Source organism: Neofelis nebulosa, chromosome 9, assembly GCF_028018385.1.
Source record: "Neofelis nebulosa isolate mNeoNeb1 chromosome 9, mNeoNeb1.pri, whole genome shotgun sequence".
NCBI classification, from domain to species: domain Eukaryota; kingdom Metazoa; phylum Chordata; class Mammalia; order Carnivora; family Felidae; genus Neofelis; species Neofelis nebulosa.
Genome location: NC_080790.1, coordinates 78798314 through 78820261, shown reverse-complemented (window position 1 = coordinate 78820261; position 21948 = coordinate 78798314). Strand labels below are relative to the sequence as shown.

The 21948-nt window shown below is 39.1% G+C and overlaps 1 protein-coding gene and 1 long non-coding RNA gene across 2 annotated transcripts in view; one reads left to right on the top strand and one right to left on the bottom strand.

The window, feature by feature from the left end:
- The window catches only part of TMEM131 (transmembrane protein 131), a 239272-nt gene that overhangs the window by 102203 nt on the left and 115121 nt on the right, over positions 1–21948 (top strand). Inside the window, exon 4 of the mRNA XM_058684342.1 lies at positions 10052–10120. Within this exon, the coding sequence (XP_058540325.1) occupies positions 10052–10120 (69 nt within the window). The remainder of the gene's footprint in view (positions 1–10051; positions 10121–21948) is intronic.
- On the bottom strand, positions 1997–15320 carry LOC131485211 (uncharacterized). The gene is made up of 5 exons (XR_009248707.1): positions 15243–15320; positions 8268–8318; positions 4418–4535; positions 3147–3348; positions 1997–2172 (listed from the first exon to the last, which is right to left on the bottom strand). It is a non-coding gene; the product is annotated as an uncharacterized LOC131485211 (long non-coding RNA).

Sequence of the window (21948 nt, the reverse complement as noted above, 5' to 3'; positions counted from 1 at the left end):
GCAAAGACTGTCTTTTCCTCATTGAATTACCTTAGCACAGTCACTAAAAATCAATGGACCATATATGTTTGGGTCTGTTCTGTATGCTTTTCACATGTCCCCTTTCATTGAACACTTCCTTACTTTCTGAAACATCAAGATGTTCTAGGCTTACCTCATTATTTTCCTGCCCAAGCCCTGGAATATCCTATTTATTCAGAGACTTCTGCTTCATTTTAGTGGAGGATATTTACAAACTAAGATCTGTGTGCTATGTGTACTCATTGCTGCTGGGGTGTCGTTGTCTCTGGGTCTTGTTAGTGAGAGTTAGGAATGTTTCTGTATGTGTGTGTGCACAAACACACACATCTCTTTCTATATCTATGTATATTCAAAACCATGAGTTGTTACCAATAACTCCATTTTTAATACACCACCACAGTGTTCCTTCTGTCCCTTTTTTCTGTATATTTTCTGTATATATTTTTGTGTTTTCTCCAGCTATGAGAAACCTGGCTCCAGTTATCCACAGAATTTATACCTGATTTCTCAATCCTAGAATACAAACAAATTCATTTCAAATTGGTTAACTCATACCACCATGAAAAACAAACCTACTAGTTGAAGTACAGTGTTTAGAATTTATTTTTAGTTTGAATGTATATGGTCAAAAATACTATATTCAGAATTTACGTGTGTTATGTTCTTTACCTTTCTCTCCATCCTCTCCACTGCCCTCTTCCATCATCATCTGCATTGTAGGTCTGTTCATTCAAAAGAAAGTTTGGTTCTTTGGTTTCTGTCTATATTCCATTTGAGATTTTTTTACCTCCATTTTACAAGTCCACTCATTTTAAATATGTGAAAAATAGGATTCAAAAAGTCAGAATGATACAAAAATGTCAAATGTGAATGTTTTTACTATATTTCTTTCTCCACAAAAGGAAGCATGGTATAGATTTTTTAATGTTTCGTTTTATTTACTTAAAAATCTATCCTTTAGAGACCTTTCTCATTATTTTTATAGACTGCAGCATACTATATTATGTGAATGTGGATTATATACGAGCAATTTGCTTCTAGTATTTTGCAGTTGCAAACAGTGCTTCAAAGAATAGCCTTGTGTATATGGATTTTCACATTTTTGAAAGTTATCTGCAGAATAGATTCCTACTGTTAGGATTTCTGAGTCAAAAGATAAGTGCATATGTAATTTGTATTGTTGAAGGAGCATGGTTAGGGTAAATTCCTAGACATGGGATTGGTGAGTCATATATAGGTTTGTTAGTGTTGTCAAATTCTCTTTCAAAAGAGCTGTGCCAGTTGGCGTACCCCTCATCAGTAAATTAGAGTCCCTATATTCCTACAGCTTTTCCTACAGAAAAGGGAAATACTTTTTAATTTTTGTCAATCTGATAGGTGAGAAATTCTGTTGTCATGTAGTTTTAGCTTGTCTTTCTCTAGTTATGAGTGAGGTTGTATATGTCTTTTATACTATGCTCATATTTATCTTTTGATACTGTCTGTTCATTTTTATTCTACCTCCTTTTCTATAGGACCTTTGATCTTTATTTCTTCCATTTAAACAGTTTTTTATTAAGGATAGTAATCCTGTGTTGCAAATATTATCTTCCTGTTGGTCATGGAGATGTGATTTTGAAAAAAAGTACTTTTTTTTTTTTAACATTTATTCATTTTTGAGAGACAGAGTGTGAGTGGGGGAGGGACAGAGAAAGAGAGAGAGAGACAGAGACAGAGACAGAGACAGAGAGACAGAATCTGAAGCAGGCTCCAGGCTCTGAGCTGTCAGCACAGGACCTGACAACAGGGCTCAAACTCAGTAGACCACAGATCATGATCTGAGCTGAAGTCAGACGCTTAACCAACTGAGCCACCCTGAAGAAATGAACTTTAAGTATAAAAACACAAAAAGTAAAAAGATGGAGTAGGGAATAACACTATCAGAGAAGTTAGACTTTAGTACAGGAAATATTATTAGAGATAAAGAAACACATTTTATTATTACAGAAGAGATAATGTATCATCCCAAGTCTGTATAAGTCTAAATATCAGAGTTTCCAAATACATGAAGAAAACATAAATGGTTTTTGTTCCAAATATTTGTTCCAAGTAAATGAAAAAAACAGAAATGAAGGCAAATTCACAATTATAGTTGGAGATTTCAAAATTCAGCTGTCAATAAAATAAACAGAAAATCAGTAAAGGTATAAAAGACTTGAACAACACTATCAACCAGCTTAACCTTGTAGGTATTTTTCTTCATAGATATTTATTGAACACTTCACCCAGCAATTGCAGATTATGTTCTTTAACACAGCAGAATTAAAATAGAAATCACTAACAATTTGGGAAATTTTTAAAATTGAAATTAAAGCCTATGACAGAATTCAACATCTATTCATAATTAAAAACACTGAGCAGACTAGAATTTCCTTGGTCTGATAAAGACCATCTGTGGAAAAACAACAGTTAACATGTTTCTTATGGTAAAAGATTCGGCTCTTTCTTTCTATTGAGAACAAGACAAGGATGTCCACTTTTATTTCTCTCCATTATTGTACTGGATGTGCTAGTCAGTACATTAAGGCAAAAAATAGAAATAAGAGACATCATCTGGAAAGGGAGAAATGTGTTTGTCTACAAATAATATGATTGTGTGCATAGAAGATCCTAAAGAATATACCCAAAAAGCTTTGAGAATAAGTTAATTTAACCAGATTGAAGGATATATAGTACTTTTCTATATTCTAAGTGAAAAAGTAAAATGTTATATAAAAATGCCATTTACAGTAGCCTCAAACCATGTTACATACTTCAGGATGAATTTACAAAAAAAAAAAAAAAAACCCAAAAAACAAAAAAACACCAAACTTTGAAACCCGTACACTGAAAACCATGTGGGAATTAGGAGCACCAACCCCCTGTCCAGTTGAGAATCCACTTATAATTTTTGACTTTCCAAAAACGTAACTACAGATAGCCTAATGTTGACCAGAAGGCTTATTGATAACATAAACAGTTGATTAACACATATATCGTATGACCTGAGCTGAAACCAAGTGTCAGACACTCACCTTACTGAGCCACCCAGGTGCCCCCCCATTCTGTTTTCTTTTTGCTCCTCTTCTTGGATAATTCAAAATTACCTTTCAGTTCATTGATTCTTTCTTCTGATGGTCAGATCTGTTGCTGAAGCTCTCTGTTGAATTCTTCAGTCCAATTATTATATTCTTTATCTTTAGGATTTCTGTTTGGTTGTTGTTGTTTTTTTATAGTTTGTTTCTTTGTTGAACTTCTCATTTCATTCAGGCATTTTTTTTTCTAATTCTGTTTAGTTACCTGTGTGTTCTTACAGAGACAATTCTTTAGTCAGCTTAACTTGGGGTTCTTAATGAGTCAGCTGAAAGTGTCTTGAACAAGTGGGATTTACTATCCAGGTCGCTATTTGGCCAAGGATGCTTACTGAGCTCTGATGTCAGCAGGGGCACTGGCTGGGAATGGTTAGATAGGACTGCTGACTTAGTTCCCTGTCCATGCACAGCTAGAACATGGCCTCCACAGTGCTTGGATTCTCTGCCCATGTTTCTTGGTTGGGCAGGACTGGGTGCTATACTCAGCAGTTAGGCAGGACTATGAATTTGTTTCCCTGCCTGTATGGGGCCCTAAAGCAGGCTCCCTAGCCATTATGACTTGATGGCTGGGGACCTGAATCTAGCAAGCTGCCCACCAAGCTCTCTGGCCAGATGGGGCCACCACTTCAGCTCTGCACATGAGCTAAGCCACTGGCTGGGTTCTCTGCTCAATTGTCCTTTTAAGCAGGGCTGCAGGTTAAGCTATGCAGCTTCCCAGATGTTCTGGTTAGGTTTCCTGGTTGCGTGGGGTGGAAGTTATATTCAACCCTAAACAGATCTTTTAATTTGCTTCCCAGCCCAGGTTTGCTTCCCAGCCCAGGTTGGGCTATAGAACAGGCTTGTGGCAGGTGTGGCTCATTGGATAGGGATCTAAATCATGTGGAATTGTCCACCAAGCTCCCTGGCCAGACGGGCCGGTGGCTTGACTTTGCAGTTGGGCATAGCCACTGCCTAGGATCTCCACTTGGGTGTCATTGCTAGGAGGAGTGTGGTCTGTCAAGATCCAAGCACTGGTTGCTGTACATCCTTCCCTCCCTTGCATCCCAATCTGATCTCCAGTGGTCAAGACCCACAGGTTCACCCCTGCAGATTCCCCCAGTGGTCCCCTTGTGACAAGACCCAAGTGGGCCTTCTGGGAAGCAACCCATAACACTGAGGAAGCTGGACATCCACCTTGGTCTATATCTTTCCCACTGGAAAAACTGTAGGCCCAGGGTACTCTCTTAGTGTGGTTCTGTCCCTGCCTTGGAGAGGTGATGTGGTCAGAGTGTAGCCATTCCTCTTACCTTTCTAATGTAGTCCTTTTCAGTCTCTGTGGTCCAGGAGGGTTCTTCAACCTCACTGCTGTGTTCTGGGATTTTCACAATAAGTGTCATGTCCATGGATAGTTGCAGGTTGGTCTTCCTGTGAAGGGTGCTATAGTTAGCAACAACTTGAGTCACTGTCTCAGTGACATCACTCCCCAAAAGACAACATTTATAATAAGAAAAGGAGGAACAGGGAAAAGATATTCACAGTACACATATTTGACAGAGGGCATGTATCTAGAATAGGTGAAGACCTCTTATAACTCAGCAAGACAAACACCCCTGTTAAAAAACTTTGAATAGACACTTTACAAAGGAAGATATCTAATTGAACAATAAATAAATGAAATGATATTCAACATTATTAGTCTTTAGAGAAATGAAAATTTAAGCTAAAATTTATAATTATGTGATTTATTTTAAGTCACTGTTTTTCAGCTGTCTCTAATAAGAATCATGTTTGAGGGGCACCTGGGTGGCTCAGTCGGTTGAGCGTCCGACTTCAGCTCAGGTCACGATCTCACGGTTTGTGAGTTCGAGCCCCGCGTCGGGCTCTGGGCTGATGGCTCGGAGCCTGGCGCCTGCTTCCGATACTGTGTCTCCCTCTCTCTCTGCCCCTCCCCCATTCATGCTCTGTCTCTCTCTGTCTCAAAAATAAATAAACATTAAAAAAAAAATTAAAAAAAAAAAGAATCATATTTGAAACTATTTTAAACTGTTGATGACTTTGAAAATTTTATATGTTAAGGTACTTTTCCCCTCTTATTTCTTCTTGCAGTACTTATTGTGGATCAAGATGCAAAAGAGTAGTAACCAAATGTGAGAATATAACTGGCTTCTGGGTTTTTTCTAGACTTAAGGAATCACATTCTGGAGGTGGGGCTCTGGAATCTGCATTTCTACAAGCGTTCTAGATGATTAAGAAAGATACAGGTAGACCACAGAGCATTCTTTAAGAAGTACTGGGCCAAAGAGTACCTTTTGTTTAGGTACTAACTGCCTTTAGGAAAACATTTTAAATTTCCTGGTTTAAACAAATTCCCAAAGCTCCAAGAAGGCTTTATTTGCTTCATTTGGGAGCTACCTGCTTAACTTGGACCTCACAGTCCACCAAGCAACATAGACAATGTCTCACAGGAAAGATTTTTTTGTATCTTCTCAGTTGTTCCCTTGCTTGAAGTCAGAAAATAGTCCTTATGCATCTCCTTATCCCCACATAAATAATAAAAGGAATAAAAATATTTGAGACTTTGAGAACAAATACAATCACTGTAGGAAGCATAAAATCATCCAATATCCTATTATAATGTCTCAGTCTATTTCTTTGAAATTGGCAAAGAATACCATTTTTTACATTGCCTTTGCCCCAATTTATTTTTCAACATTAAAGACTTGCAAACATTTGCTTTCTGTTAATAAAACGCTCAACAATGTCATGCCCTTTTAAAAAAAGCGTAGTAGTGGGGCACCTGGGTGGCTTGGTTAAGCGTCCAACTTCGGCTCAGGTCATGATCTCACGGTTTGTGGGTTCGAGCCCCGCATTGCGCTCTGTGCTGACAGCTCAGAGCCTGGAGCCTGTTTCAGATTCTGTATCTCCCTCTCTCTCTGCCCCTCCCCCACTCGCACTCTGTCTCCCTGTCTCAAAAATAAATAAACATTAAAAAATTTTTTATTATTTTTTTATTTTTTTGACAGAGACAGAGCATGAGCAGGGGAGGGGCAGAGAGAGAGGAGACACAGAATCGGAAGCAGGCTCCAGGCTCTGAGCTGTCAGCACAGAGCCCGACGCGGGGCTCAGACTCACAGACTGCGAGATCATGACCTGAGCCGAAGTCAGACACTCAACCCACTGAGCCACCCAGGCGCCCCTAAAAGAAATTTTTTGAAATAAGCATAGTAGCAAACATCTCCGTCAGCTGTGGATACATGACAGCTATGTCATTGAATTTTGGGGTTTTTTTAAATAAGATTATACCTGTGACAACTTGTGTTGTACCCACTCAAATATTAAACTGTTTCTTAGACATAAATCTGCTATTGTTTTGAAAATACATGTTTGTTTATGAGGGAATCATCTTTATGTATTTTTCCCCTCTCATATTTTGTGAGAAATCTGTAAATAACAAATGTCAGACACCACTTCTGTGGAGCACTTTTTGGGAGGTCTTAGCCCACTCAAAGCATAAAAAATGAAAACAAGGGGCACCCGGCTGGCTCAGTCAGATAAACATCTGACTTCGGCTCAGGTCATGATCTCACATTTGTGGGTTCAAGCCTTGCGTCAGGCTCTGTGCTGACAGCTCAGAGCCTAGAGCCTGCTTCGGATTCTGGGTCTTCCTCTTTCTCAGTCCCTCCCTCACTTGCGCCCTGTCTCTGTCTCTCAAACAATAAAACATTAAAAAAAAAATTTTAATAAATTTTTAAAAAATGGAAACAAGTTCTAAGGATTTAAAAGGAAGAAATAGAATTGCCATTGCTTGCAGATGATTTGTCTACAGAGATAATCAAAGATAGTGATCATTTTGGCAGCACAGGTAGTGACAGGAAAATCTAAGGGAATCTATAGACAAACTATTAGAATCAACTTGCCAAAGTGACTTGGGTATGAGATCAGTACACAAAAATCAGTAACTTTAAAAAATAAAAATGTGGGGGCGCCTGGGTGGCGCAGTCGGTTAAGCGTCCGACTTCAGCCAGGTCACGATCTCGCGGTCCGTGAGTTCGAGCCCCGCGTCAGGCTCTGGGCTGATGGCTCGGAGCCTGGAGCCTGTTTCCGATTCTGTGTCTCCCTCTCTCTCTGCCCCTCTCCCGTTCATGCTCTGCCTCTCTCTGTCCCAAAAAAAAAAAAAAAAAAAAAAAAATTTAAAAAAAAAAATAAATAAATAAAAATGTGGAAAAAAGTCATTAACTTTTTTTTTAAGTCAGTAACTTTTTTATGGAAAGTAATAACCATATATATCCAGCAGCCTACTTAACATCTCATTTAGATAAGACATCTCAAATTTAAATGTCTAAAGCCATAAGTACTCTTGAACATCTAAACTGTCTATCCTTCCTCACTTCTTACCCACACTTCCTATGTCATGACTACATATCTGGTTTCTCAGGCCAAAATTTTAGAATTAAGTCATTCTTGATTTCTCTCCTTTCTCTCACGTTCCAAAACCAATCCATCAGCATGACCTATTGCCTTTACCTTCCAAATACATTCAGAAAAGAGCCACTTCTCGCCACACTGCCTCGCACTCCCACAGACCACTGCTACCATCATCCCCTCTTGTCTGGACTACTGCGAGACTCCCTTGCTGTCACTCTGGGGCTCCTACAGCATACAGCATCTAGAATTAACCTTGTCAGATGTGTCAGATCACGTCACTCCCTTGCTGAAAACACTACAGAGGCTTTTTGTTACACTTAGAATAAAATGCAGGCTCCTGAAAGGAGACGTGGCCTTTGTACTTCTCTGATCTCAGCTCCTACTTCCACCCCCTCCTTCCCGTCACTCTGGCCACTTCGGCCCTCTGTTCTTCAACATGCCAAGGTATGTCTCCTTTCTTCCCCCGGATCTCCACCACTCAGGTCTTGGCTGCAGCACCCCTCGTCACAGAAGGCTTCTCTGTTCCTACCGTGTTTGGTCTGCCTCTTTGTATGTCCCATCATTACCTTGTAGGTTCTACTTTTGTCTCCCCTACTGGGATGTTAGTGCAATGAGAGCAGGCTCTTTGCCTTGTTCCCATAGCACTGGCCACTAGACAGCCCCAAGCATTCACTACCTTTGTGTTGAGTCAGTGGGGGTGTGCATGTTTTTTGTTTTTGTTTTTGATCTTACCTGACCACTTTAGATGCTTCCATTTGCAACTTGGGGAATAGATTCTCATTTCTGTGAGAGAGAAAAAAAAAACTGTATTTTAATCTTCTTTATATTTCTAGCATCTAATACAGTCAATGTTTATATATATATAAATTAATGACATATACATATGCTTCATGCATTATACTTTTCCCCCTTGATTGGATTAAGATTTTGTATGTTTGAGTTTCACACCCTTGAAACTGATGAGCTAGTCGGCATCCCTTGACTTAAAGGTGCCAGAGAGTATCCTTGTTATATCATGCCTAAGGAGAGCAGAAATCAAAAGAGAGTAGATTCTTTACCTCTCACTGCAAGTGGCTCCTGTCTTGGGGGCACTTGTGCCTTCTTTGTTCCAGTGTCTTTAGATTTTTGCAAAGTAGGATCTTAGATTTTTTGTAAAGTAGAATCTTAAATTTGCTGTTTTCCTCCTTATTTGTGTTTTTCATCTTTTCTGTTCAGCATATGTAGAGGGATTATCAAGCTAAAAACTCTTAGACATTACTTTTAGCACATTGATTCTACTACTCAGACTATGTAATCTTTGCAGAGTTGAGTTAAAGCTAAATTTGCAACATATTCTCAATGTCCTTGTCTATTTCTAATATATTTCTAATGTATCATTTGAAGCTTGTGTTCTTGTGAATTATGGTAATGGAAATAAAGTCTTACAAAATGGTTTTGCTCTAACATCATTTCTTAAAATACAACAGAAAGATAAGCATTCACTATTTAGAAATGTTAGTGGCTTCCTCAATTTTTTACTTTCCCTGTGCTTAAACAGATGACTAGAGGCATGTGGACATCCCCACATCCTCCCTGTCATTTCTATATTGCATCATTGTTAGGGCGTGTCATGGTGATGTTTAGGAGGTTTGCTGTTCAGAAATCTGTTTTGGTGACAAGTTCTAGTATCAAGTGGGATAGTTAGAAATGATATTCATATATTTAGGCTAAGATGTTATAGATCAATGTGTTCCAAACTCTCAAATGAAAAAGCTATTTCAGTTCCTAAAACTTTGTCCCCAAATTCATTTTTGTTTAGTTCCTTTGACACTCTTGTTACAATGTGATTGTGGTTTTTGTCTGTATACTGTATTGTCTGCCAAGGATGTAGTTGTGTTGACTATTTATTGTTCATTGTGCATGTATCAAAAAATACAAGTGAACATATTTAGATATGTTGGTGTCAACTATATCAACCAAATAAATTTCAACATTGAATCTACTTGAGCATTTTCTGCTTTCACATACCTTTGAATAGGAAAAATACTCCCTTTTCTTCATTTTTTAAAATGTACATTTCTTGATTTCATCTAATAAGAAAAGTAATGCACAATCCTGATAGGACATTAGACTCCATTTTTCCTAAAGATGACAGTCTCCTTCCATCAAATATAAGAGACTTAAGGAAACATGGCATGTATTTTGATCTTCATAAAAGAGTTCATTATTTTCTAACTAACAGTGAGTTTTCTCTCTACAGTAAAATTGTCTTTGAGTATGTTCTCTCATCCTAGAGTGGACCAGAATGGAGACTAATGAACCATTCTGAGATTATTAGGGCACGAGCAGTATTTATGGCGACACCTGAGGGCAGGGAGAGGAGGTCGGCATACAACACCAAAATTGTTAGGCTCAAACACCGAGTATTCTTACTTAGAAAGTATTCTTTCTTGTGACAGAATTCAAGTGTCTGACTTCAGTTTGGGGATATATATTTTAAAGAATTATTTCTTACGCTGTTTTCTTTTTACTTACAGTATATCTCTGTACCGGGGTAATTGTAGACCTATACGATTTGAGCCACCAATGCTGGATTTCCATGAACAGTAAGTTTAAAATTTTCAGACCATAGTTTCTCATTAAACTATTATTTGTATTTTATGCATGCATTTGTCTTGCTTTTCACCCATGTTGTCTCTATGAGAAAGTTACATTCTCAAGTCGTCAAGGAAACCGTGTTGTTGAATATGGTTTGAAAATGGGAAGCAAGTATCTATTATGAGTATTAACTTCTGAAGTTTGAAAGATAACTACCTATAGAGTCCCTGGTTCAAAGGATCTTATATTCAGGAGCTGCATGAAACTTTTAGGTTACTTTTTTGATTAGCACTTTATCTCCACTTTTATTATGTAAGTTTTCCATGTGGATATAGAAAGATACAGTATTTATTTGTTTGCATGTGCTTTTAAAGTGCAAACTTCTATATATCACCAAATAAATATTATCAGTAACCCAAAAGGACAAACAAAAGAAAATCCTGCAGAGAGTTGTAATTGAACCACAGAATTGCTTCCTCAAACCAGATTTCTGGCTTCCCTTCTACCTCTGCGTATCAGGTTTTGCACATCTCAGATACACTGAGGAGAAGACAAGTCTTCATCTGTATTTGGTTCCAACCTAATTTAGCAAGTAGATAAAGAGAATATCTTAGTGATATAACTGCTAGAGTAATGACACTCTGGTAAGTTAGGAGAAAAAAAGAATTTGAAAGGTAAGTGATAGAGAAACTGTACGTAGATCTCTTTTGATTCAGTTAATGAAATTTGTAATTTTCTTTAGTGTTGTCAAAACTGTAATTAGTCATTTTTTATTATAGTAAACACATAAGGTTTGAATAATTTATTTCCAATCTCAAACCTGGAATAATCAAATACACTAATTATATTTGTGTAGAACCATGTTAGAGTAGTTAGCATTAATAGCAAGATATCTGATAGCAGCCCCCATCTTCTAAGGAGATTATATTCTGACACAGATCATGGATTTGGGTGGTGGGAGTGCACAGAAAACTTCGTGTGATTCTTTGGGCATTTCTAGGTGGAATCAATATTTTGGAATAGTCATTATGTAAGCAAAATTGACTTCTGGGGTGTCTGGGTGGCTCAGTTTAAGCATCTGACTCTTGATCTCAGCTCAGGTCTTGATTTCAGGATCATGAGTTCAATCCCCATATTGGGCTCCACACTGGGTATAGAGCCTACTTAGAAAAAAAAAAAATTTGACTTCTGGGTGTTAGATTTAAAGACCATAATGTTCTGGGATGCCTGGGTGGCTCAGTTGGTTCAACGCCCAACTCTTGATTTCTGCTTAGGTCAAGATCTCACAGTTCGTGAGATAGAGCCCACATCAGGCTCTGCACTGACAGCACAGAGCCTGCTTGGGATTCTCTCGCTCCTTCCCTCTCTGCCTGCCTCTCTCTGTCTCTTTCTCTCACTCTCTCTCTTTCAAAATAAATAATAAACATTTAAACAAAGAAAGGACCATAGTGTTTAGATAGGAAACACATCACTATCATTTCTTATAAAAACAGTTCAGGTACAATGTCGAGATTGCAAGGAACATAAAGTAGAGCCTTAATCCATTCATAGTAATGTGTCACCCACAGTCTCCTTCTGTCAGATGTAAGAGATTTAAAGAAATATGGCACATACTTTGATCTTCATAAAAGAGTTCATTATTTTCTAACAGTGAGTTTTATCTCTACAGTAAGATTCTCTTTAAGTATGTTCTCTCATCCTAGAGTGGACCAAAACAGAGACTAATGAAGAAACATTCTGATATTAGGGCATGAGCAGTATTTATAGTGATGCATGAGGGCAGGGAGAGGAGGTCAGCCTACAACACTGAAACTATTAGTCTCAAGCACCAGGTATTCTTACTTGGAAAACTTAACAGTAACTATTCTGGAGAGATCTTGTCAAAAGTTATATCCAGCCCTTTTCACTTTATATAATTTGTTTTTTTTAGAGAGTTTTATAAATTGTATACATCACTTGAGATAAAGACATTTTCAGCTGTACAAAATGCCTAAATAGAAATTAGGAATTCCTGTTCCAAATTCTCTCTCCCTGGATCCTTTAAATAATGCCCCATCCCTGAAATAGGAGAAATTGAGATAATGTCACACAGGATTCTGGACTAGTGATTTTAACCTTTTTTTGATCATGGGATCTTTTGAGGACTAGATGAAAGCTGTGAACCTCTTCCTTTCTCTCTCCAAACTCACACAAAGACACACAGTTGTATACAAATGGCATCTTGCACACAGGTTCAGGGATTTTCTAGACATCCCTCTCAAGGTCCATACCAGATCCTTCAGAGCTAGTGAGGAATTCCTGTTCTAGGCCACAGATTATTAAATCACCACCACAGAACTTACTGGGATTTTGCTTATTATGCTAGCAGTGCACGTCCACTGTAGTAAACTTAGAAGATACTTACCAAGGGAAAGAAGAAAATAAAAAATTACCAACAGTTCAGCCCCTCAGAAACATTAACATTGAACTTTTATAACTCAAGTCCTTTTTCCATACCTCTATATTTATTTATCGAGTCACAAAAAACATAACCATATTTTCTGAACACAAACTGTTTTATAACCTGCTTTCTAAACATAATACAGTGTATTTTCTTCTTTATTCCATTGAATTATCTGTTACTTTATTTTATGGTATTAAAGGACATTAAATTGTAAGGATAGATCTGTTAAATTCATTTATTTTTTTTATATTGTTTTAAGTTTAATTCTTACCAGTGCTGAAGCTAATGATTTAAATACAGCATGACTATATCCTCAGGAGAAAGTCCTAAGAATGGAGTTGTAAGATGAAATGATATGCAGAATATAAAGGTTTTCAATTAATATTTAGGCTAGAGAATAATTTGGTGTCATGCACAAAGAGAACTGGTAAGAATAAGTGAATTAATGTGTGACTAGAGAGGAAATAGATGGGATTTCCTTAAGAGCCTGGAACTGAAATCTCATGAGCTGAGAGAAAGTGTGGAAGTTTATTGAAAGTGTGTGAGTGGACAGGTGAACTCCAGTGCAAGCAAGGCTCAGGCAATACAGTGAAGAAAATTATTTGAAGCCTAGCATGAGGTCCTAGGTATAGCACAGGAAATGAATATAGTAGGTATACTAGGCTATTCCCTAAGCCAGCAAATTTACATGCTACTCCCAAAATAGAGGAAAGGAAAAAAAAAAAAAAGAAAGCCATTCTACCATTTTAAACTTCTCTTTGTCCAGTCTGAGAGCACTGAATGGAGTTTGTTTTTTCTCACAAAGGTAGAAGTGGATCTGTAGAAGTAGGAGTTGGGGGCAGATGTGAACACATGTATATTAGGGTTCAGTCAGAGTTTTTATATGACTGTGTGAGTATATATATGTGTGGAGTTTTTATGAGGAATTGGTTTATACAGTGTGGTAACTGGTTAAGCCCAAAGTGTACAGGGGCAAGCAGTCAGGAATGGAAGATCATGAGTAGTCTGGAACCCCAGGGGCAGGAACTTAAAGCTTGATATCCACAGGCAGGTTCTCAGGGAAGATGCTGAGGAAGCAGAACAATTGCAGATCCATCTGTTATTTGGAGTCTCTTAGGTAAGGCCTGACTTCTCTTTGAAAGGGCTTCCAACTAGTTAAAAGAGGTCTACATAATCTCTCTTTTAATTAATTTGAAGTCAGCTGCTTAGGGACTTGAATTATCTCTGCAGAGTCCCTTCCCAGCAGCGCCTACATTGGTGTTTGAGTGAATAACTGGGAGAAGGTATATGTATGCTACAAAATGGTGGCTGCCTCCCTTCCATGTTCCAGCTCTCAGGAGAGAGCATCACGTGGAACCCACCCTACGCAGAAATGTATGAGGGAATTCTGGGGACTATAGTTCAGCCCGCTCCAGTTCATAGACCAGAAAGCCACCACATGGATGTAAACAAAGAAGTTACTAAATTTTGAATTTTGACCCTACAAGATTGCAGATAATGTGACTGGAAGAATTTGCCCAGCAGTTTAGAGCTAAGTTTCTTTTTATGAAACTTGAAAGTAGTTTCAGTACAAAGAGAATGAAGTTGTGCGTTTTCACTGCAGAAAGTAAATTTTCAGTGGGTTAAGAAGTAACTGATTGTTACTAAAGGATTTCAGGGAACAGATTTTTTTTTTCCACTCTAAAAAAGAGACTTAAGGAAGAATATTGTCTGCAGGCAATACCTGGGGTACTGTGGGAACCATGTTGCAATTAGGGGTGCTAGTCTAAGGATAGAGCCAGCAAAATTTGTCTGAAAGTGGAAAAGTGGAAAGAACTTGCGTCCTTGATTATAGTGTTGAATTAATCGACCCTGGAACTGCCCTACTTTAGGTCTTCTTGTTGGATAACACTAATCTTGTCTTTCTTGATCTCTTGTAGAGTACGTGGCACCGCTGACTTCCTCCTTCTCAGATCTTTGTCGGCCTCTATCCTTGTGAACTCACTCTGTGTTTTTCTCCTGTGTCTAAAGCTCTTTTTTTGTAGTCTCTTTCAGGGTTCTGTTCCCTGTCTGTCCCCTAACTATAGCTGCTTCTCTTTCCTCAGCCCCTTTTAGCCAACTCCACGTTTTTTACGGGGTGATCTCTTCCATGCCCTTGGCATATGCCTATGGCTTCCCAATCTGTGTCTCACCCCTCTCCCCCTACCACTTCCCTTGTGTTTGCAACAACACCTTAAACTCAGTGTGTCCTGCTTTTCTGTATTTCCAATCTCCGTGAATGGTACCAGTTAGTCACCAAAGCCAGAAATCCTGATGCTTTCTGGATTCTTTCCTTTACCTCAAAGCACTCCATCCCTTCCCTCCCCCCCCCAAATCCATTACCAGAATTCTATCAATTGTTCATATCTGCTTTTCTCTAATCTTGATTTCTCACCTTTCTCCTCTTAATTCAGACCCTCTCATCATTTCTTATCTAGACTCTTACCACATGCCTGCCTTTTTCCAATTTATGATCTATACTATCAACAGAGAAATCTTTTTACTATCCAAATCTAACCATGTCATTTCCTGTATGCTTTCCCACAAAAAATCCTTTGATGGTTCCTGATGTCTTTAGGATAAATACTCAATTTCTCAATATAAAATCTGTCCTTTACCTTTCTCCTGTACGACCCCACCCTAAACCACCCCTGTGGAGCACTACTTACCATTTCCTGAAGTAACTGGGCTTTCCAAGCTCAGGCATGTTGTACATACTTTGAGTCTCCCCTGTAAAAAGAATTCTGTGGACACTTTCATATAATAAAAAAAAAAAAAAAAAAAAAAGGAGAAAGGACAGGTAATAAATGTGCCCTTAACCTAAATTCAAAAATAAATATTTTTGCCATATTTACTTCATATTTTTGCCCATTTTAAATCATTTGAGAGTAGTGGACATAATGCCATTTTACTCCAATACTCTTGAGCACACATTTCCGTATATAAGAACATGCTACATAGCTATAGTAGTATTACTTGTAAGAAAATTAACAGTAGTTACCGGGTGCCTTTAATCCCTCTGTTTTGGTTAGTGCTGTAGTTGTTTGGTTCTAAGTAATAGAAATCTGACTGAAACTACAGAGGCAAAAATGAACATATATTGGAAGGAATACTGAGGATTGTAATATATCTGCAGAAAGGTCAGAGATACAGCTATGACCCAGAGACAACAGGATCCATGTTATCACACCGCCAGAGGTCTTCTCTCAGTCTTGTATCTCTGCCCCACTCTGTATTGGCTTATTCTCTCCCACTGCCAATATCTTTTTCCTATGACGATGAAAACAATTCCACTGACTGCTCTTCAGACCTATATTCTGTAGCCTCCCTCTATCACCACATTTATAGCTTCTTTTCCCTTAGTTTGAAAAATCTCAAGAGTAGCACACTGATCACCTATGGTTAGATCATGTATGAACCCCACCAGACAAACAAGGAGAGTATTTGATAGTGAACATGCCTTCCAGGTGTTGTCCCTATGTTTATAAGGGTTTCACCCAGTGCAGAGAAATCATACAATGGGCAGATACTCCAGTTGGAGTCCACTACAACCTCCTTGGCCTGTTGAATCCCTAATGACCTTTAGTACTGTAGAGTACTCCTCTTCTCTGTACAGCAAGCCTTCCCCAACCTGCCTAGCAGAGGTCGAAAGTGCCTTCTGTCTGCTTCCATGGTGTTGTGTTCACCTCACAGAGGTGGGGTGGATCCCGACCCAAAGTTTGGGTCAGCTGTCAAGACTGATAATGTCACATGCACACACACCAAGTTTATTATATTCACAGAATGAAGCATGCAGGGTGGGCTCCCCAGCAAGTCTGAAAAATGCCCTTTAGAGTGCAGAGAAAGGAGACTAGCTTGGCTTTTATTGGCAGGAAGGAGTTGGTGAGGCTGGGGCAAACTTGCAAAGTTTGAACTTCTCACTAGATCCGAGAGAGAGAGAGAGAGAGAGAGAGAGAGAGAGAGAGAACTGGCTTTCTTATCTGCTTGCCCAGGTGTGGGATGTAATCAAACATCAGAAATGAAATTAGAGTCTTCATTACTCATGACATCTACTGACTTATGTCAGTGTGCTGGGTTTTGCTCTAATTGTCTGTTTAGATGTCTGTTTCCCTGCTAGACCAGGCTGTGAAGATAATTTACCTATTTATTTTTGTGTCTCTGGTACATGTTACACACTCAACACTTCTGAAAAATTTTATTTTAGAAAGAGAACATGAGTGGGAGAGAGGGGCAAAGGAGAGAGAGAGAGAGAGAGAGAGAGAGAGAGAGAATGAGAATCCAAAGCAGGCTCCACGCTCAGTACAGAACCCAACACAAGGCTTGATCCCACGGCCCTGGGATCATAATCTGAGCCAAAACCAAGAGTTGGATGCTCAACCCAATGAGCCACCCAGGTGCACCACACTTAACACTTACATATGGTACATTATCTTATTTAAAAAAAATTTTTTTAATGTCTATTTTTGAGAGAGAGACAAAGAGCACGAGCCAGGGAGGGGCAGAGAGAGAGGGAGACGCAGAATCTGAGGCAGACTCCAGGCTCTGAGCTGTCAGCACAGAGCCTAACATGGGGCTCGAACCCACGAACTATGAGATCATGACCTGAGCTGAAGTCTGATGCTTAACCGACTGAGCCACCCAGGTGCCCCTTCAGTAAATTAAGTCCAGCAAGATTGCCTGTTGATTTCTTGATTTCAGTTAACTTAATTTTACATTCTCAAGTGATTTTGTCAGACTACAATGAATATTTGTTACACCTTTTCTACTTGATCCGGCAGTGTACTGACTTAATGCCCATGCTGGAAATGTTTCATTGTCTTGATATGTATAGCAATAATTTAAGGACTTGAGAAGAATATCCTTAACAGAACACTTTACAGTATTTTTCCAAAAAGCGTAAGTAGTTATCATTGCTTACTACCTTGACTCACACACTGAAGTTTTGCCTTGTATGTTTTCTGTGACCTATTTCCATTGCTTGTGGTCATTTTTGGTAAATCAGTTTTAAAACACCCTTTGCAGTATCTGGAACAACTTTCAATTGGATAGAATTTACCATTCCAAGTTGTATCTGATGGTCATCCAGGGCTTCCAGGAGAGTTTCAGGCCTCTTAGCAAGGATGCCACTCTAGTACCCTGGCTGCTTTCTAGACCCCCCTGTAACTGATTCCTCTCACTACTTTGCTCATTCCTACTGCTCTCTAGAGCTGCTTTCGTAGTAAATCATGTTAACTTTCTTCAAAAATAGGCTTTCTTTGTTTTCATCTATTACATTTCAATTGATTCTGTAATTCTACCTCTTTTCCCCTCTCCCCTTCCTTCCCCCCATCTCTCTATTAACAGTTAGTTGGAACAGTCTGGGCATGGCCACCTCCCCGCATCCCTCTGCACCCCCCTCAGTTATTTATGCCAGTGCTGTTAAATATTTTTCTGTTTCCATAACAACAACTTTTTTCAAACATTTCTTGCAGAGTGCAGAAAGATGCTTTGGGTGGAAACTTGGTTTGCTGAGTTCTTTGGTTTATGTAATTATTAAGTACAGAAAATCTTGATTTCAAATCTAAAGCTTAAAATGGAGACCTAATGGCTTGAAGAAAAATGGAAACTGTTGCTTAAAATGGAGGTCTTTATTTTCAAGTTAAATTCAGTTCTTGAAAGGTGTTTCTTCCAGTCACTTTTTCATAGTCCAGTAAAATCAGGTAGGTTCTCTTCTAAAGAGATGTTTGGTGCCTTTTAGCTTTTCAAGTTTCTAACTATTCCACCAACAGCCCCCTCAGCCCTCAATCTAAAATGTGCTTAAGAAGATGTTCAGATTTTGTGGTAATTGAGTGGTACAGAGTACTGCATATTGATTTGACCCAGTTTCCTGCCAAAAGTTGTGTTTGGTAGAGTGCTGTGTCACTGTCATTCATAAGGTTTGTCTGAGGGCACTTGCTCAGCCATTTCTTCAGCTGTTTCCTGGCATTGCGTTGTCTTTCTGTGGCATGGGAAACTTGCCATTGACCACAAAATTGCAGCTTACTTTTCAAGCCGGTCTCTAGTTCATAACTTCTTCCTAATTCTTTTGTGCCTCAGACTCTTCTGAAATATGGACAGTCAGTAGCTCTGCACAGACAGCACAGAGAAAGCTGTGTATTTGATTCCACTTGGTTTATCTATAAATAATTCACACTGTCCTCTTTGGCCCTCCTTTGGTCTTTGGAGTAGGTGACAATGGAAACAAACAGAACTGGCACTGTAAGCATTTGAAAATCTTTTTTTAATTTTAAAATCTTACTGTCTAGGAGCGCCCAGGTGGTTCAGTCGGTTAAACATCTGACTTTGGGTCAGGTCATGATCTCATGGCTCATGAATTTGAGCCTCATGTCGGGCTCTGTGCTGACAGCTCAGCCTAAAGCCTGCTTCGGATTCTGTCTCTCTTTCTCTTTCTGCCCCTCCCCCGCTCATGCTCTGTCTCTCTCTGTCTCTCAAAAATGAATAAACGTTAAAAAAAAAAAATTTAAATCTCACCTGTCTAGCCAAGTGTCTCGCATGCTGTTTATGACGGGCAGAATTCTAAGATGGCCTCCCAAATTCCTGGCCTCCAGGGTGCACACACACACCTTCTCCCAGTCAAACATGAATCTAGATGTTGCTGTGAAGGATTTTGGAAATGTAATTAAGATCCCAAATCAGTTGGCCTTTAAAACAGGGAAATAACCTGTGAGGCTGAGATGATGTCATGAGCCCTCCACATTTGGCTGTAAGAGTCATAGACAGAAATGGCAGTGATTTCAAGAGAGGTGTTGATGTAAGGGAGTTTGTTGTGCCGGTTTTGGAAATGGAGAGGGCCATATGGCAAGACACTGGGAGCAACCTAAATATCGCCAATAACCTGAATGAGCCTGGAAGATGTGTGAGTGAGACCCTGAGCAGATCAAGCAGTCATGCTGGGCCTGGACTTCTGATTTACAGACCTATAAGATAATAAATGGGTGTCATTTTAAGCCTCTAAGTTTGTGGTAATTTGTTGTGTAGCAGAAAACTAATTGCGCTGCTTATTTATTTACAAGTAAGCATGCATTAGTACTTGACCAGAGTTTTTCATGGTTTAGTGTGACTTCTCTTTTCAGTCTCCCATTTTATCATGGATTCTGTTCACAACTCCAAGGGAAGAGAAGAGAGGGAGAGGGAGGGGCAGGGGAAGCTGTTTTAATATGAGGTCTGTAAGCAGTTCTGTCCTAGGAGGACTCCTTCTGCTTCCTGTGGTGTGGACTGCCCAGAGCTGCAGGAAGCCTACTCTGTCCAAGCCTGCATAACTAGAGTGGCCTACTGATACCCTTCCTGAGACGTTCCCTCTGTTCTTGTTACTACTAACTTCTTTGAACAGCACGAGTAGATGACCCTTCTCCCCTGAGCAAAGATTCATTTCTGTAGGGTGTGTCATTTCCTCTTTGATCCCTGGAAGAAAGGGCAAGACCAGCCTCAGCAGCATTGCAAATCAAGCATTCTGATCCACTCCCCCCTGCCAGGCTCCTTATGCCTCCAAGCTTGTTTCCTTACCCCGGAGTCCTCTCCTACAGAAGGCCATCTTCAGTCGTCTTCTTGAAGGATCCCCCAGATTACCCGTCTGTCTTATACTGTGTCTTCTTTATCTTAACTGAGATTGATTACACTGAGGTCATTGGAGGGAAAACGGGAAGATCGAATTCATAGGGAGTGAATGACTGGTTGCCAGTCACCCTGCAGGACATTTGAATTGTGAAAGAGTGTAGTGGTAAACTTACAGGATATAAGGACATTTTTGTTTCCGTGTACTGTTATTCTATTTACATATCTATATAAAGCTTGAGAAAAAGGAATTTTATCTTCCATGTTGTCTTTGTACAGCTCCCTGCAGCATCACACACAAAATTTGAGACCCCAGCTGGCTCTGTACCTATTTCCCTGTTTCATGGTCCTGTGACCCCCACATGCAATTGATGAGCCTGTTGGTTAAGGGGTCTAGCTCCCGAGAAAGTCTCGGGAGCAAGAGGAATTCCACTGAGTTTGAAGAGCTTCTGAGGGCAATCAGCTTCCTACTTCCTAACCCTAAATGTGTTGTTATAAGCCTCCTGCAGATACCCCTCTGCCCCTGCCTCAGGACCTAAGCCCTGGTTCTGCCTTTGGTTTTTTTTTCCTCACAGTTGGACTCTTAAGCCACAGAAAGATTGTAGACCTCATGGTGGCTGGACTGTAAGCCATGAAATTATTCTGGACCAGTCTTTTGCTTCTACATCCTTCCCACTTGTGACAAGAGTTTGTAGCATCTGCAGTGTTGAGCTCTCAGAAGGGAAATATGACTTGGTGTTTAGCCCTTAGAGGCACCAGAAAACATTAACCTCAACAAGAAAACTTCATGTCTCATTATAAAGAAATTCTCAAATGATGTGTAAAATAAACCATAGTGTAAACCATTAATCAAAACCTTTAAAATGGGTTAAGTGTTATAAAAGACAGCGAATAGTTCTTTACAAATTGGTAAACCTTATCTAGATGAACCTGACTTTTTTGTGTAATATGGAACAAGAGAGTGTCATTCCATTGTAGAAAAGACAAAATGTTTAAAATAATCCAAGATTAGGGGCGCCTGGGTAGCTCAGTCATTTAAGCCTCCAACTCTTGATTTCTGCTCAAGTCATGATCTCACGGTCGTGAGATTGAGCCCCACTTCAGGTTCCACACTGAGTGTGGAGTCTGCAAGATTCCCTTCCTCTCCCTCTGCCCCTCTGTCACTTGCACTCTTTCTCTCTCTCAAAAAATAAAATTTTAAAAATGACAACATTTAAAATAATCCAAGATTAAAGTATAGACAAAGCTGCAAAAAAAATGAGTAAAGGGGTGGTAAATTGATTTTGATGTTGATTTAGATGATAAGGAATTTGAAAATCAGGTGAAATAATGTGACTATATTAAAAGTCAGATTCAATACATGAAATTCTGACCAACTTTTGACTTTAAGGATTTTGGAGAAAAAAAAAAGTGAAGCCCTAATGAGGACGTTAAACAGAAACCTTAAGGAAACAAACTAATCTTTCTACTTGGACAATAAAATGACCTTTGATTTTATTTATTGTAATGTTTAATTATAATACTTCTGTCCTGAGTTCTCTAATATTCTGTTTTGTGTAGCATTTGTTAAAGTACTTTTCAAATTGAATTCTTGGGAGATCATATTTAATATATGGGCTCTCTCTTGACTAAACAGGATTCAGCATCGTACAGTTATATAAGAATCACCTGTAAAAATAAGCCAACATCATGATAAAGCTGGCTTACATGTAGGCCTTCAGCAAATACCTTTTAACTCATTGACCTCAAGTAACAAAACCATCTTAACTGATGGTCACTCTAAAC